Genomic DNA, 15,146 nt, shown 5'->3' with positions numbered 1-15,146 from the left:
ATGAGATTATTTTTGTGGATATCGTTCCCAAGCAACCGCTAGCCACATTCATAATTCAGTAATTTGCTAAATTAACCTATCCGTTATTATATACTCTGATATAAGTGTCACAATCTAAATATAATGTAAAAATAAAGTGTCAATTTAATTAAATGTAGTTGATTCCAGTGGAGATAATACTGGTAATTATCAGTTTATATGTTCTTACACATTTCATATAATATATTGAAATAAAATTTATCATGAATGTTGAAAAAAAAAAAATCTTGCATCACAAGAAAAAAAAAACTAGTTGTTGTAGGGCTGCACAATTAATCACATTTCAAATCGCGATTACAATGGATGCCACAATTACGTAATCATTCAACAGGGCAATTAATCATTCAGAGGCCATTTATGATCTTCTTAAGATATGATTTTAGTCATATCTTTTATTTTAGTATAACATTATAATACCATTCATATTTATACTTTTTTTATTTAAAGAAGAAGCCAATCTGATGTATATCTGACAATTGGGGCTTAATACTATACTGTAGAAAAGCACTAAAGGTTTTTCAGTGTTTTCAGCTTGTTTATTTTCATGTAAAAATACGGCATGCATCAAACAATGGTATAAACATCATTCAGTGTAAATTGTGATAATTGTAATTAATAATCGCAATTTCAAGGGAATAATCGACCATTATGTTTTTGTCACAATCTTGCAGCCCTAAATTCTTGTAAAATTCATAATTTCAAATAATCTTTTTTTTTTTTTTTAAGTTATAAAAAGGGGGTAAATGTATAACATATTAAACCACGGTACCATACAAAACTTAGACATTTAGATGCATGCAACTTAGGTGCATTTGTGCACATTCATTTATTAATGAGAAGTTACTGATCTGATATATGGTTTTAGGTATGTAAAAAAATATATATATATATATATTTAAAATGAAAATTTTCTTATAATGCAGTCAATTACAAAATATTTCGACTAGTTTGTTTATTAATTAGGGAATTACAGATTTTTTTACACCTGAGAAGAGATGCATGCTGAAACAACATACAGAACTATTTTGCTAGGTGTTTGATTGCATCATAATAATTTATTTCTCTGGACATATGTACTTTAACTGACAGTTACCACTGATAAGCTACTATTAAATATATTGTTGAAACTTCATTTTCTGTAACGTTGCATTGCAACCATTTATATCGTGAAAAGCACTATACAAATAAACTTGAATTTAATTTATTTTTTACCATATCAACTGCATAATCAAACAAATAAAAATACATCTTTTTTAATTTTCTTAATATAGATGTATATGCATTTTTTTTGACTCACAGAACAGGTTTAAAAATGTAGGTTTTATATATACTTCCAAATAAACAACATGATAGACATCTTGAGATTACAGTTCTGTCATTGCACAAGTCTCAGACTGCGCTGTCAGTTTGATTTCTCCTGTTTAAAGCCGATTTATAACTGAAGGCACTGATATTAACCGCTGCTGTCAGTGTCTGATGTGGGTATGCTGGTTTATTTGGGAAAAAGAGATTTAAAAGGGTTTTTACTTCATGAAAAAAAAAATCAGTATATAAATTTTTTTTATGTTTTTTTGTTTGTTTGTTTTTTGAGAGCTTTTTACTTCGTAAAAGTGCGAGGAGCTAGGCACAGTCCGAAGGGAAGGAGCGTGTATTGATATGCTTCTCCCTCTCCTCACTTGTGAGAGGATCTCCTTCAAACGTATCATGCTGAATGAACATTTCATCAATGCTAACTTTAACTAGCTGCTTATTAGTGTGCCCATTATTAACATATTGGCTGTTTGTACCTGTAAAGCATGATCATATTCTACATTTCTAATCTTACCCAATACCTAAAGTTAACAACTACCTTACTAACTATTAATAAGCAGCAGATTATGAGTTTATTGAGGCCAGAGTTAATGGTTTGTTAATAGTAAGAATTGGATTAAAGTGTGACCAAATAAAGCAGTAATGATCACGAGAAATCATGAGTGTGTTTAGGTCCTAGTCAGATAGCCTGCATGACAAATCAAAATCATAAACACAGTGAATTACTCTAATATGATTTCATTTCAGATGCATGAGGAGTAACTGTATGTTTCTGGGAGTCAGCATCACAGATGAGCTCTCCTGGTGCCTCTGCTTTCGGCTCGACTCGTAGTCGTTCAGTTGAAGCATTAGTCGACTAATCACATGTTTATTAAGAATCCATTTAAATCATTATAATGAGCGTTTTAGTTGCCTGCATTGCTTAATATGCGCTCTAATACACGCATAAAGCTTTCCACAGCACACTGGCAGAAGTAATGATTATGAATGTGTCAGGGAAAAACAGTAAGGAGGCCGCATTAACGTTTTAATACTTTGATAAACTAGTGCTTTCTTTGTTTTGGGTTTAAGAGATGAATTGGGCGACACTGACTCATCGCCTCCGCAGTAGTGGACGTGCCTGTATGCATCTTTCAGACAGATACATCATCTGAGAATATCAGTTTCCATTTGAATCGGTTCATTTATAAACAGACATTTCACTCTCTATAGATATATATTATAATGTCTGTAAGGCAAAGATACACATGGAGTTTCTAAAGTTCATAGAGACCGAGACAGCAGAAAGCGCATGGTGTTTGCATTCATTATTGTACAAAAGCGCGGTATTGTGAGCGCACACAAATAAACGCAGTCTTCACAGATTGGAAAGATGTAGTACACCTATCTATATGAGCAAAACTGAGGGACTATTTTAAGAGTAAGTGATCCATCCTGCAGACCGTTAATGATCTGTCCATCACCCACTGTGTGACTTCAGTGGATTTTTACTAATTATTTCTGTGACTAAGCGACTAATAACATTGTGGTTGACTAACGATTAGTTGACTATTAGGGGACAGCCCCAGAGAAGACTACGGAGAGCTGACCTTCCTCAGAAGTGGTCGGTCATCTTTCACAGATGTGCTGTGAAGAGCATCTTATTTGATGACAGTCAAGTCCGGTGCAAAGCTGACAAAAAGCCCTTCAGCGTGTTGGAAAAACAGCACAGGAGATTGTTGGCACTGAACTGCCATCTCTTGAACAGTTTCAAGCTGCTTTCGATGTACTGAAAGATAACTTTTCCCAGACTCCATAAACACGCTGCGTAATCTCCTCATTCTGAGTTCACTTCTCGTTTATCATCTACAGTATGCTATGTTAGTGACGTGTAGTATTGTTTACTACTATATGCATCTCACTTTAACACAAACACTGTATATGGCATTTCGTCATATCGACATCAAAAGAAAATGAGTTTGTGATAATGAGAAGACAACTTTTATTAAGTTGATATTATGTGAAAATTAAGTTGTGATCACAAAAGTATAAGAAAGAAAAAAAATAAAGAAAAATAACCAAATCCCAAGGCCTCTTAGAGCTTCTGTAAACTGTAAGGATGTCTGTTTCAGTTCCAGGTAAAGTTTTCTGTCTGCTTTAGTTTTCAGTTATCTGCCACACATATTCCTGTCAGATAGTCTCACAGAGAGCTGTTTGTGTTTGAGCTTGGGGGTCATGCATGCTCTCGTTCCCGTCCACATTCCCAATCCTGCACCACTGGGTTACTGATGATGATCCATTATCAACCCAGCTTCCTCTCCCAGCAGTCTCAGCTCAGTGTTTGGGTTGAAAAATGAACTCATAAAACATAAGGGGGAATTGTCTGGATGATGGTTCTCGATCCTTGTTGTAATTGCTGCAGTAATTTCACCTGAGTGACAGCTTGCTTTAGAGGACAGCCCTCATACTTCAGAGAAGTGGCATGTTCATGTTTTGATTAAAGATTTGGAAGGAGTGTTTTATTTTTAATAAAAGGTACCTGTTGAAAAGGTAGTTTTAACTAATAGTTGGAGTTTCCATCTGCTGTGTTGAGGCTTACAGTTTCTCCCATTGGTTATATGATGGGTCTTTTGTTATTCTGGCTCATTGATCATCATCTTTCCATTTCATTATGTTTGTGATTAAAATGGCTACACTTATAGATATATAGATATATAAATATTTTTTACCACAAAGAAAAAATGAACTGTTTTATTATTCGTAATGTTGGGGACAGGGTTGAACAGCTTCTGTTTCTGGTGGGTGTTAAGAAGTGATTACAAGTGACCAGAAGTGAAATCAGATTAGACACTTCCTTCCAAAACCCTTCATTTGACTGTCACGGTACATTTTGAACGTCTCCTTTGTCTCACAAACCAGTTTAAGGTCTTGGATTCTCAGCTAATGAGCTGATGACTTAGAAACCACTGCTTTAAATATTGTCTTTTCCCACACTCTGCATCTCATATTTTCATGATTGTGAAACCCTTGGGGTTTGTTTTTAAAGAAAACACTGAAATGTCACATTACTGTAACTACAAGAATGCTTCTTGTGTGTCATGGTATTGTTGTGAACATGCGGTGAATACTGACACGGAAGAGAAGAAATTGTTGTATAAAGCCATTATTTTTGTTTCAAAGGGAACCGAAGCACTGCTTATCACCTGAAACACAACCGTGTGATGGTGAAGGATGGTGGTTTTCTGGGGAACTGGTCAGGGTAGAAGGACATATCCTTGATGAACACATGATCCCGAGAGCTAATGACCCTACAGATGAGACAAACCAAGAGTAGTTTAGGGCTTGTGTGGCCCGGTCAGAGATCAGACTGGAACCCAATCAAACATGACCTGAAAATGTCTGTGTCTGCTCAACCTGACACAGCAGAAGAGGATCTGAAACAAAGCATGAATCAGTCTGTGTCATCTTGGGTACTTTCTGAATGGACAATGTGATTTCCCTTAATAGAGCATACACAACCTTACAGTTCAGTTTATATGCACAAGGGTTGATCTGTTTACAGTGGGTTTTTTTAGTTGAGAAATCTGGGAAGAGCATCGCTCATGTCCTTTCATCATTCAGTCTACTGAATCTTTGTACTTATAAATAGAGGTGCTCCGATCACGATCGGCCGATCGTTATGCGTATCTCCTCAGTAAAGCCGGTTTTCTAATCAGCGGTTAATTCCATCAGGTGCGTGATTTCACATAGAGCAGCTGTTACTAAACAGAGCCGTTGTTAATAGAGAAGATGCGCAAATCACGTTAATTTTCAGCGTTTATTGGCCCATCTTCTCAGTTAACAACGGCTCTGTGTAGTAACAGCTGCTCTATGTGAAATCACGCACCTGATGGAATTAACCGCTGATTAGAAAACCGGCTTTACTGAGGAGATGCGCATTAACGATCGGCCGATCGTGATCGGAGCACCCCTACTTATAAACGTTGTTTCAGGTTCATATTTGACTGATGTGAAGGATGTTTTCCATGCGTGTAGCTTTATTCTGAAGTGGATTTAATTCCACTTTAAAGCTTCACCATCAGAAGTTTTGTGAAGTATAGTATTTTTATTTATTTCAATACTTTTGGTCATTGGTTGCATTGTTGTGCCTGAAACAAAGAGACCAGTAATGTGTTGCTGGTTACCCTGATTTACACTCTTCATCATCAAAGATGAAGCAAGCGCATACAAAGATACATCTAAAGGGGTCATATGACGAGGCTAAAAATCACTTTATTTGGTGTATTTGGTGAATGCAATGTGTTTAGGGTTCACTATCACACTGACACTAGCTTTTATGTGTAGGGTTCTTCATATTTTACACTATTGTTTCTCCTCTATGCCCTGCCATCTGAAACACATTGATTTTTACAAAGCTCATCATTCTGAAAAGCAAGGAGTGCTCTGATTGGCTAGCTGTCCAGTGCATTGTGATTGGCTGAATACCTCAAGCATGTGATGGAAATGTTACGCCCCTCACCATATTTAGAAACACACAGCATCTCCACGACACGGCGGCGGAGGAAACAAAACCACAGCCAGAATAAAAGTTACGCTCTCTTTCTTTCCGTGAACATCTGGGCGGTGTCATGCAAATCTTCCCACATAGTGATGTAGAGATGTGGGGGCGTGTTTAAACGAAGAAGTCTTGGACGAATCTTAACTGTTATAAAGAATATCTCTTTGGGTTTGAGACTTGACAGATCTTATCTATGCTCTAAGAGTTTGTAACACTCCAGAGAGAAAGGAAAACTTGAAATCGCATCAGCTGACCCCTCTAAGCAGTTTTAACACTCGGTACAAATGTAAAATCAGTGTCACTGACACTCTTGCATTCTGATATTGTTGGTGATGATGTTTTTCTCTGTATGTCCCAGCATGAGAAGCCCAAACTGATCGACCCTCTGGACTACGAGGCGGTGATTTCGGAGCTGGAGCCTGAGCTCAGAGAAGATCCTCTTCAAGATCTCCTGTTGTTCCCAGACCTCGACTTCACCGTGAGTGCCTCGCTCTCTCTTCGTGTGCGAGTGTTTGCCTGTGCGGATCTGTGGCATCCACACATTCACATCTCACGATGATGTGTGTGTGTTTCTGACATTCAGAAAGTGCTCTAAAAAAGGGTCTTTTTTGAAAGGTGTGGGAATGTACAAAGAGTCATGAAGTAAGTGTTGAATGACTGCGTGCATGCGTTAAAACTGAAAACAGCCGAGGTCTTTCTGACCACATCCTCTTTCACAGATCTGGGCTTAACATTGCACAAATATAAATACGGCTAGTGCGACTTCTGAGTGGGCACACACTAACATAACACCTCGTATTACTGTGTTCATGATGAAAGATGGAGAAAGACAGGCCAACAAATCAGCAATCAAGCTAAATAATCCAGAGAAACCGGCAGTAGATACAGTGAATATACACACACACAGCGTTAATGAATTCCAGATGCAGCGTATCTCGAGTCCACGTCAGATGTGATTGGGACCTCTTCTGGTGGACGGTGGAACTGTTGCTGTGGATATATTACAACTTGTGTTATATTTTTGGAGACTGATGGACATGGTCACTATAAACAGTCATTGTGTGGAAAGTACTGCGTAATTTTCCAAAATAAAAGCACATGTGGTTGGGGAAGCTACATCTTCCCCGACCGCACATCTTCATTAAAGCAGAGCCTCTAAGGTTGGGAAAGAAAATACCAAAAAAAAAAAAAACTTCTTGCGGTTGACTGGGGAAGAGATGAGAGACACTTTTTTTAAATGAATGTCAATGGAGGAGAGACTTTAATACGCTGAATATACTCTCAGATTATGTTCATATCTTTTCGAAGTGCTTTTTTTAAATCACAGATAATTTAGAGTCAGGTAGAATTCAGTTGTTAGCACTTCATTTCTGTGATATGCTCAAACAGCAGGCTCATTTGAGATGAGTAATGTTGCTCTGATGTCATGCTGACACACGCAGAAAACTCGAGAGACGGCTGAGCCAGATGTTGCAGTCTTTCCTCTGACTGCACTAACTACAGGCACCATAGGAAATGACTTGCTGACGACAGAAACTTTGGTTTATCTTCAATACACAGTGTATGCCAGTCCAGGTAATCAAAACCTAGGGTCACAAGCATCAAAAAGGTGTCAATCCATATGAATAGAAAGTATTGTGGAGAGATGCAATTGCTTTATATGATGAACAGATTTAATTTCACGTACAAACACGCATCTATAAAGTGCATTAGAAAGGCAAAGACTAAGTCATGTTTTATGTGTGATTGATTGATGTCTTCTGATCGAGGCACATGTGACCCCAGCCGGTCATTACACTTTCTCCAATCGCTGAAGTTGTCTCTCCATAATACGAACATCTCTGATTTAACTACTGGCTTGAAAATGGGCCGCACTCTTTCTCTGGCAAGAAATAAAGGTGAATAAAACAAAAGATGAATTAACTCTATGTCTCGTACTAGAGAGAGGTGTGAACGCTTGCAGAGTGAGAACAAATTAGTTTGAGACCGCAATCACATAAAAGCACAAATAGAAGTGGAAAGTTCTGTGGGTGTTTTACTGACAATGTGCAAAGTAAAGAAAACAGATGCAGATCCGTTCCATAATGACCAACACAATCCACCAAGAGCAGCGCTAATTAGCTCGAGTCAACAATCATGTGTGTGTAATCTGCTAACAACCCATGCACAAATGGGTTAAAATGTGCTTTTTGGGGGGCACTTAGTAATGGCGTAAATACTGACTGGTGGTAAATGATTTATTGAAATACTCTCCTCTCATAAATATTGCATCTGAAAGGTAAACTCCTACAAATGCATATGCAATAAGGCAGGGTGCAGAAATAAGTATGTCTACCCCCTTTCTTTGCTCATATCTCAGCGTGTCTTTAGTAAATCCTAACATTCGTTTTTTATGTGTTTTATGCTTTCCACAATAACAGTTCTGCCAGCAGCTCTACAGACTGAGCACAAATACAGGCCTGATAGAAAATAACAATCATAATGTATTTCCACATGGTATATTGTGCTACAATGTTGCACTTTTGTCCGTGTCGCTTTGCTTTTAGTGTGCTGCAGTGAGAAGACAGTTGTGCTGAGCAGCTTTTTCAAAGTTAACAGCACAAGACTAAAAATCAGCTTTGCACGCAAATGAAACTAAGATTATTCTCTCTCCAGAACTCCATGAAGCAACATGTAAAACGACTCTGACAGGATTAAAGACACTAAACGGAAAACTCATGATCTGATTCCAGTTTAGACAGTCACGCTCATCTCGAAAGACGAGGCATATGTAACTAAAATATAACTAAGATACATTTCAATAGTATATTTGGTGTTCAGGAGGGTTGCATCTTGTGCCTTTCTGTTTTGTTATGAGAAAGTGATTTCAAGATCTTTATGCAAAAGCAAAGGATTAATAAGGTAGATATAGATATTTTATAATATAGATAGATGGACAAAGACCTTGTTCCACATAAAATCATGACATAAACTTTAAGCATTTAAGTAATGATAATCTTTTACCATCAGTGACACACACTTACCACAAATTTTCCATTAATGAGAAAAAAAAAATTCTTAAAGGGATAGTTCACCAAAAAAAAAAAAAAATCCTGTCATGAATTACTCACCCTGATGTCCTTGCTGTCTATGGAGGGTCAGAGAGCTCTCGGATTTCATCGAAAATATCTTAATTCGTGTTTCGGAGATGAACGGAGGTCTTACGGCTTTGGAACGACATGAGGGTGAGTTATTCATGACAGAATAAAATTTTTGGGGTGAATTAACAATTTAAATTGAATCAAGTTCAATTCTAAATCAAATAAGAATAATAAGCAATATAAGACATGCATCGCGTCAGACAATGCGTGGAGGTCATCGATGACGTCGACGCAAAAAATACGTCGACGCAAAATATGCGCATCGATTCGTCGATCTGTTTTTATTTCTCTAAAAAACGTTTGCAAAACATTTACCTTATGTGCGCTGAATATACGCAATGGCCGGATCACCATTCTGTCCAACGTTATATAACCAATCCAGGGGGTTTTCTGCATTGATCTTTTTTTTTTTTGGCGGCTGTCAAAGCCTTATTTGATCGGTGATTGATCTGTTGCGCCTGACACTCACAGTCTTCAAACAACACGAGCGCTTCTTGCTCTCTCCCTCCCTTGTGCATATTAATAAAATCGAAATCATTAAACACGATAGTAAAAGGGCGAAACACCAAAGTTTCACACGCGCTCTCACACTCACAGTCTTCAAACTACACGAGCGCTGTCTTGCTCTCTCTCTCTCTCTCTCTCTCTCCCTCGTGCATATTAACCAAAATCTTTAGACACGATAGAAAAAGGGTGGAACGCCAAAGTTTCACGTGGAGCATTCAGATATTTTTTTTTTCTCTATGACAGGCTGCTGGCTCCCACTGTTCAATTTTTTTTTTCATTTTTAGTGGAAAAGCACTCTCTGTATTAGCTTAAAGCCCTCAAGTTTACATTGGGTACTGTATTCTTTCAATTGCTCTAAACAAGTATTTTGGGTGACCATTTTTATTGAATGCTAGACATCAAGTTGTTGTTATTTTCATCTGAAAGAAGAACTTTTTTCAGTAAGCTAGGCCCTACGTGTTCAGTAAGCTTGTTTCAGTAAGCTATGTGTTTTCAAGTCTTCAAGGTTTTATTGAACGCTATCTCTATACAAGTGCAAAGTAATGCATTCTTAGTCAGTCTTTTATTTTGTAATTTTAAGAGCAATAAACATATATTGCAATGTTAAGGAATTCATGCTTTTTTTCATTCAGATATCTAAATCAACATGTATAAATTGTTAGTAGTCAATTAATGGGGAGATAATCGAAATCAAATCGGTCTGAAAAAATTAATCGCTAGATTAATCGTTTAAAAAATAATCGTTTATCCCAGCCCTAGACATGCACCAATCGAATAAAACCAATATCAACTTTGCCGAGCAGAATTGGCACATGAGCTGGAAGATGTTTAGATGTTTTTACCCAGACTGCTTTATTCAGCTCAGGTGAAATGAATGCATTTACATTGCAATTACAACTGCATACATAATTCTCCTAGATTAATGTATTAAAAATCACATTATTAAAAGGTCATATTTTTTAAATATGAAACTAAATTAAAACCGCCAGTAACCACCACATTCTTGCTTGTGTGATATTGCAGAACTAAAACAAGAACTCATATTTTTGCACCCATATCTTGAATTTCTGGGGCATTTTATAAATTTTAATGGCATTTTTTGCCAGCATTGCGCAAACCAATACACTGATAACTACCAAAGATCAATTTATTGAATTTACCAGTGCATGTAAATTATCCCATCAATGCAAGTAAATTGCCCTAACAAGTCTAAAAAATATTTGGTTCTTTCCCAGAAGGGGGAAAAAAATAATTAAATATTTCTGTGGCCTTTTCTAGAGGAAAAGTCCCTATTTGATGCCAGAAGAGTTTATCTCCTTCAGTGTCGTTCTCAATACACGTTCTTCAGATGATTTAGTCTTAATAAAAAGTTGTTACTGGAATATTGGATGTTATTCAAGGTCAAATCACACATGTATGTGAAGAATAAGCAACAAATATGAGAAACTCAGTGGATTACTACCATATTCTCTGTTTTTTGAGTTGTGATGTTAAATAAAGCATTAAAGGTGTTACAAAATGTCAGCGGGAAACTTGCAGAGACTCATTCTCATATTTCAAGTTTCTACGGCTGTGCCACTTATTCTTTAGCTGCATGGGATGAGAACATTTTTACAAAAATGTCTCGGGTCAAGAAAAAGTCTAATTTTTTGGATGCTCTCCTGTCACATATCATGCATCTGCACTTCAGTAAACCAGCAGAACACAGCTTACTCTGTTTACATCTGAAATCAGAGTAATGGGCACAAATATCACTGTGTCGACTGCTTACATGATCAGCTCGGTGCTCTGAAGAATGACAGAAAAAGCAGAGATGATTCTGTTGAAAAAGTCTTCTGACTTCATCGTCACACTCACACGTCTTGCTCCAGCAGCTTCTTGTTGAAGTGAGGGTCAGACAGTTTTCATCTCTTGTGTTTGTGTGTCTCCAGGTGTCCACTGTTCCTGTGGAGCGGAGAACGCTGAAGTCCACTGTCCCCGAGGGAGCCGACACACACGCTGAATGTCTGCTGGTCAGACAGGTGACTTCAGATCATAACTCTCAATACTGAGATACTACCATTAGAAAATCTGGAATCTGAGGGTGCACAAATCTTCAGAAAATCGCATTTAAAGTTGTCTAAATTACGTCCTTAGCAATGCATAATCAAAGATTAAGTATTTTTAATGTTTTTTGGCATAAAACAGTACTTAGTTTAGTTTAAGAGAAACATCAGCCAGGAATGAAAACTGTCGTCATTTACTCACACTTATGTCATCCAGATTTCTTACTAATACTTCCGTTAACACACAGAACAACACAAGAGTAGATATTTTTAATATTATCTCCTCATTTTTATCCTTGAACCGTCAAAAGTTTCACATACATTTCCGTTTCCAGTGGTTCTGAACCTGACGGGACATTATGTACTAAAATAGTGTATAGTAGAAGAATAATGTAGTCTGAGGTGCGTGTCTGTTTCATTAAGGAGCATGTTTGGGTGCAGAACCTATCAACTGCTTACAATTCTTTTAAACATTAGTAACAGATTCTTGTTCATTTGTCAGGTGGGAAAACTGTAGAACTGTTTTATTTTTGCTTATTTGTTGTTTAGGAAACGTTTAGCCTTTGGAATTTACATCAAACATATTTAATATTCAAGCGGTCATAAATGATACACTTCTGAAGGGTGTTTGAAGTGCAGGGAATGTTTTTTGTCATTCATTCAGCTGCTCCAGTAGATGAACCTCTGTCTCTTCTTCTTCTTCTTCTTCTTCTTCTTCTACTTCTTCTTCTTCTTCTTCTTCTACAGGCCTGTCAGTATTACAACTCTCAGCTGCATGTGATCCAGTATCAGTATGAAGAGTATGCAGGGGACTACCGCACGCTGCCCAGGTACAGCTCACTCATCTCTCTTACAGATGAGGATTTTAATGTGGGAAAGAAAAAATCTAATCTAGTCATTCAAAAATAAGTGCCTTGCTTGACAAAGACAAAACAGAACCGACCTTGCATAATGTTTAACTTTATGCAAATGAGGAGCACATTTCCGAAGCGATAACCAGTAGAAAATGTATTTGTGGTATATATTTGTTGCTTCTTCTTCATATTCGGGTGTGATTAAACTTGAAGAAGATCCAGTAACCAGTGTTTGGGATTAAACAGTTGCATGAAACAAAATAATGTTACACTTTATTTTAAGGTGTCATTGTTACAGAGTCATTATACTTAGTTAACTACATGCATTTACTATATGGTTAGGTTTAGGATTCGGTTTAGTGTTACTTTGATGTAATTATGCTTAACTGATTGTAATTATAGTATAAGGTACATGTAACGTGTAACAGAGACACCTTTAAATAAAGTGTTACCCTAAATAAATGTAACTCAAATCTGTTACAGTTACTGAGAAAAGTGTCTTTAAATTACAGTTACTTATGAAAAAGATACAAATACAAAAGGGGTCACATCTTAATATTTTCACACACATACAGATATAATTGAGTTCTTTCCCAAATTGCATTAACCTCAGAACGATCTCAAAGTAAAAAGAGGTGAAGTATGGTTTTGAGGATATTATTGTAATCTTAACTAAAGTGAATTAATGATCAAAAGATAATCACATGTAATAAGTTACATTATTTTAATAAAGAATCTGAAATAGTTACAAGACGTATTACATTTTAAATAGGGTAAGTAATCTTCCCAACACTGCCAGTAACTGAAAGAAAAGGTCAAGTTTATTAGAAAAAATAAATCAGAAAATGCTCCACAGTCAAAAACTGTATCACTTCAACATTGCAGGAGATTTATTGAAATTATGTCATCATCACTTTGCAATATTATATTAAACATATTCAATTATTTGACACAGTTATTTAACAACAATGCTTTATCAGTATAAATATATTATTATTTCTTACAAAGAGCCGTATGAATGTTATTGTGTTGATAGATCGGCACTAACACTGCTGTAGTTTATAACAACAATCTCCAACAGAAGAAAGTAACAAGATAACAAATTCCTTAAATATAATAGTTTTAACTGCAGTAAACAGGTGAATAAATAAAGATCCTGTGATTGTATTTGTACATGTCCAGATGTGCAGTCTAACAATAACAACAACACACACGGGACGAAAGCACTGGTGCTGTGAACTGAGAGCAGCTCAGAGCAGAGAAAGTGTGTGTGTGTGTGTGTGTGTGTGTGTCTGTGTGTGTGCTGGATAAACTGTCTCTGACACACAGGACAGACACAAAGAGCTCTGCTTTTCAAGAGCACTGAGGCAGGCAGCAGAAAGGGCACCTGTGTGGGGTCCTGTCAGAGTAAAGCTGACTGAAAGGAGTGAAAGCACCACGTGATGTGGAAAATACAACCTCTTTCAGTAGGAGAGCAGGATTTATCAGCACACTGATGATTGTAGTGTATTCACAGCCTTGTCACTGACGCTTTTGTTTTCTGAATGAATGGGAGTAGTGATTCATGAAACATCTCTTTTGAAATATATAAAAATATTCAAAAGAGATATGATATGATGTATATTTCTGCCTTCCTGAAAATGTTAGAAGGTGCCGGTATTAATCACAAACTCGTCTCTCTGTATTTCTTCTGCCTGATAGGAAGCTGTGTAAATCAGAGAAGTTGCCCTCGCACTCCTTCGAGATCGACCATGAAGACGTGGACAAAGATGAGGTCAGCACCACGCATCAAGCTGAATTTACACAAAGATTCATAAATAAAGTGAACCTGGAGAGTGTTAAATTCGCAAATGCACTTTATAATATTTTTTATTGATTTATTTATTGTGTAGGACACCACGTCTCTGTCGTCGTCTAAAGGAGGAGGAGGTGGAGCAGGAAGTGGAGGTGCAGGGGGAATCGGGGTTTTTAAGTCCGGCTGGCTCTATAAAGGAAACTTTAACAGCACTGTCAACAACAGTATCACCGTCCGGGTGAGATGCACATCTCTCACACATCTGCATTTGACGTGTGATCATTTAAAAAGAATGAAAAATCCCAACCAAGACATAGATGAGTTCGTTTTTTCATCAGATTTGGAGAAATGTAGCATTGCATCAGTGTCTCGTCAATGGATGCTCTGCGGTGAATGGGTGCCGTCAGAATGAGAGTCTGATAAAAACATCACAATAATCCATAGCACTCCAGTCCATCAGAGAACATCTGGAGAAGACAAAACCTGAAACACATCCAGCATTAAGATGTTTTTAACTCAAACACATAGAGTCTATAATCATAATAACACTTCCTCCAGTGAAAAAGTGTTTGGTCTGAATCAGGAGAGAAATCTGCACAGATCAAGAAAATGCACTTCTTCACCGGAGGAAGTGTTATTATGGATTATGGACTTTTTTTATTTTTTTGTGATGTGTTTATCAGCTGTTTGGACTCAATCTGACGGCACCCATTCACTGCAGAGCATCCATTGATGAGACACTGATGCAGTGCTACATTTCTCCAGATCTGATGAAGAAACTCTTGGATGAACTGAGTACTTACATAGTTGCACTGATACTTTCATTAGGCCAGACTGTGTTTTCTAGTATGGTAGACTTCTCTCTTCTCTAAATTCATCAAATTTTCATTCATTTATTTTCATTTATTCATTTTATTT

At 37.0% G+C, this 15,146-nt stretch overlaps 1 protein-coding gene across 9 annotated transcripts in view; it reads left to right on the top strand.

The window, feature by feature from the left end:
• Positions 1 to 15,146, top strand: part of dock10 (dedicator of cytokinesis 10) — a 102,883-nt gene that overhangs the window by 49,868 nt on the left and 37,869 nt on the right. For all 9 annotated transcript variants that reach the window (XM_026282959.1, XM_026282964.1, XM_026282958.1 and 6 more), the window contains exons 2-6: positions 6,246 to 6,365; positions 11,466 to 11,555; positions 12,327 to 12,409; positions 14,135 to 14,207; positions 14,326 to 14,466. In XM_026282959.1, coding sequence (XP_026138744.1) covers positions 6,246 to 6,365; positions 11,466 to 11,555; positions 12,327 to 12,409; positions 14,135 to 14,207; positions 14,326 to 14,466 — 507 coding nt within the window. The remainder of the gene's footprint in view (positions 1 to 6,245; positions 6,366 to 11,465; positions 11,556 to 12,326; positions 12,410 to 14,134; positions 14,208 to 14,325; positions 14,467 to 15,146) is intronic.

Source organism: Carassius auratus, chromosome 15 (genome assembly GCF_003368295.1).
Source record: "Carassius auratus strain Wakin chromosome 15, ASM336829v1, whole genome shotgun sequence".
Lineage (NCBI taxonomy): Eukaryota > Metazoa > Chordata > Actinopteri > Cypriniformes > Cyprinidae > Carassius > Carassius auratus.
This window is presented reverse-complemented; position numbering and strand designations above follow the sequence as displayed.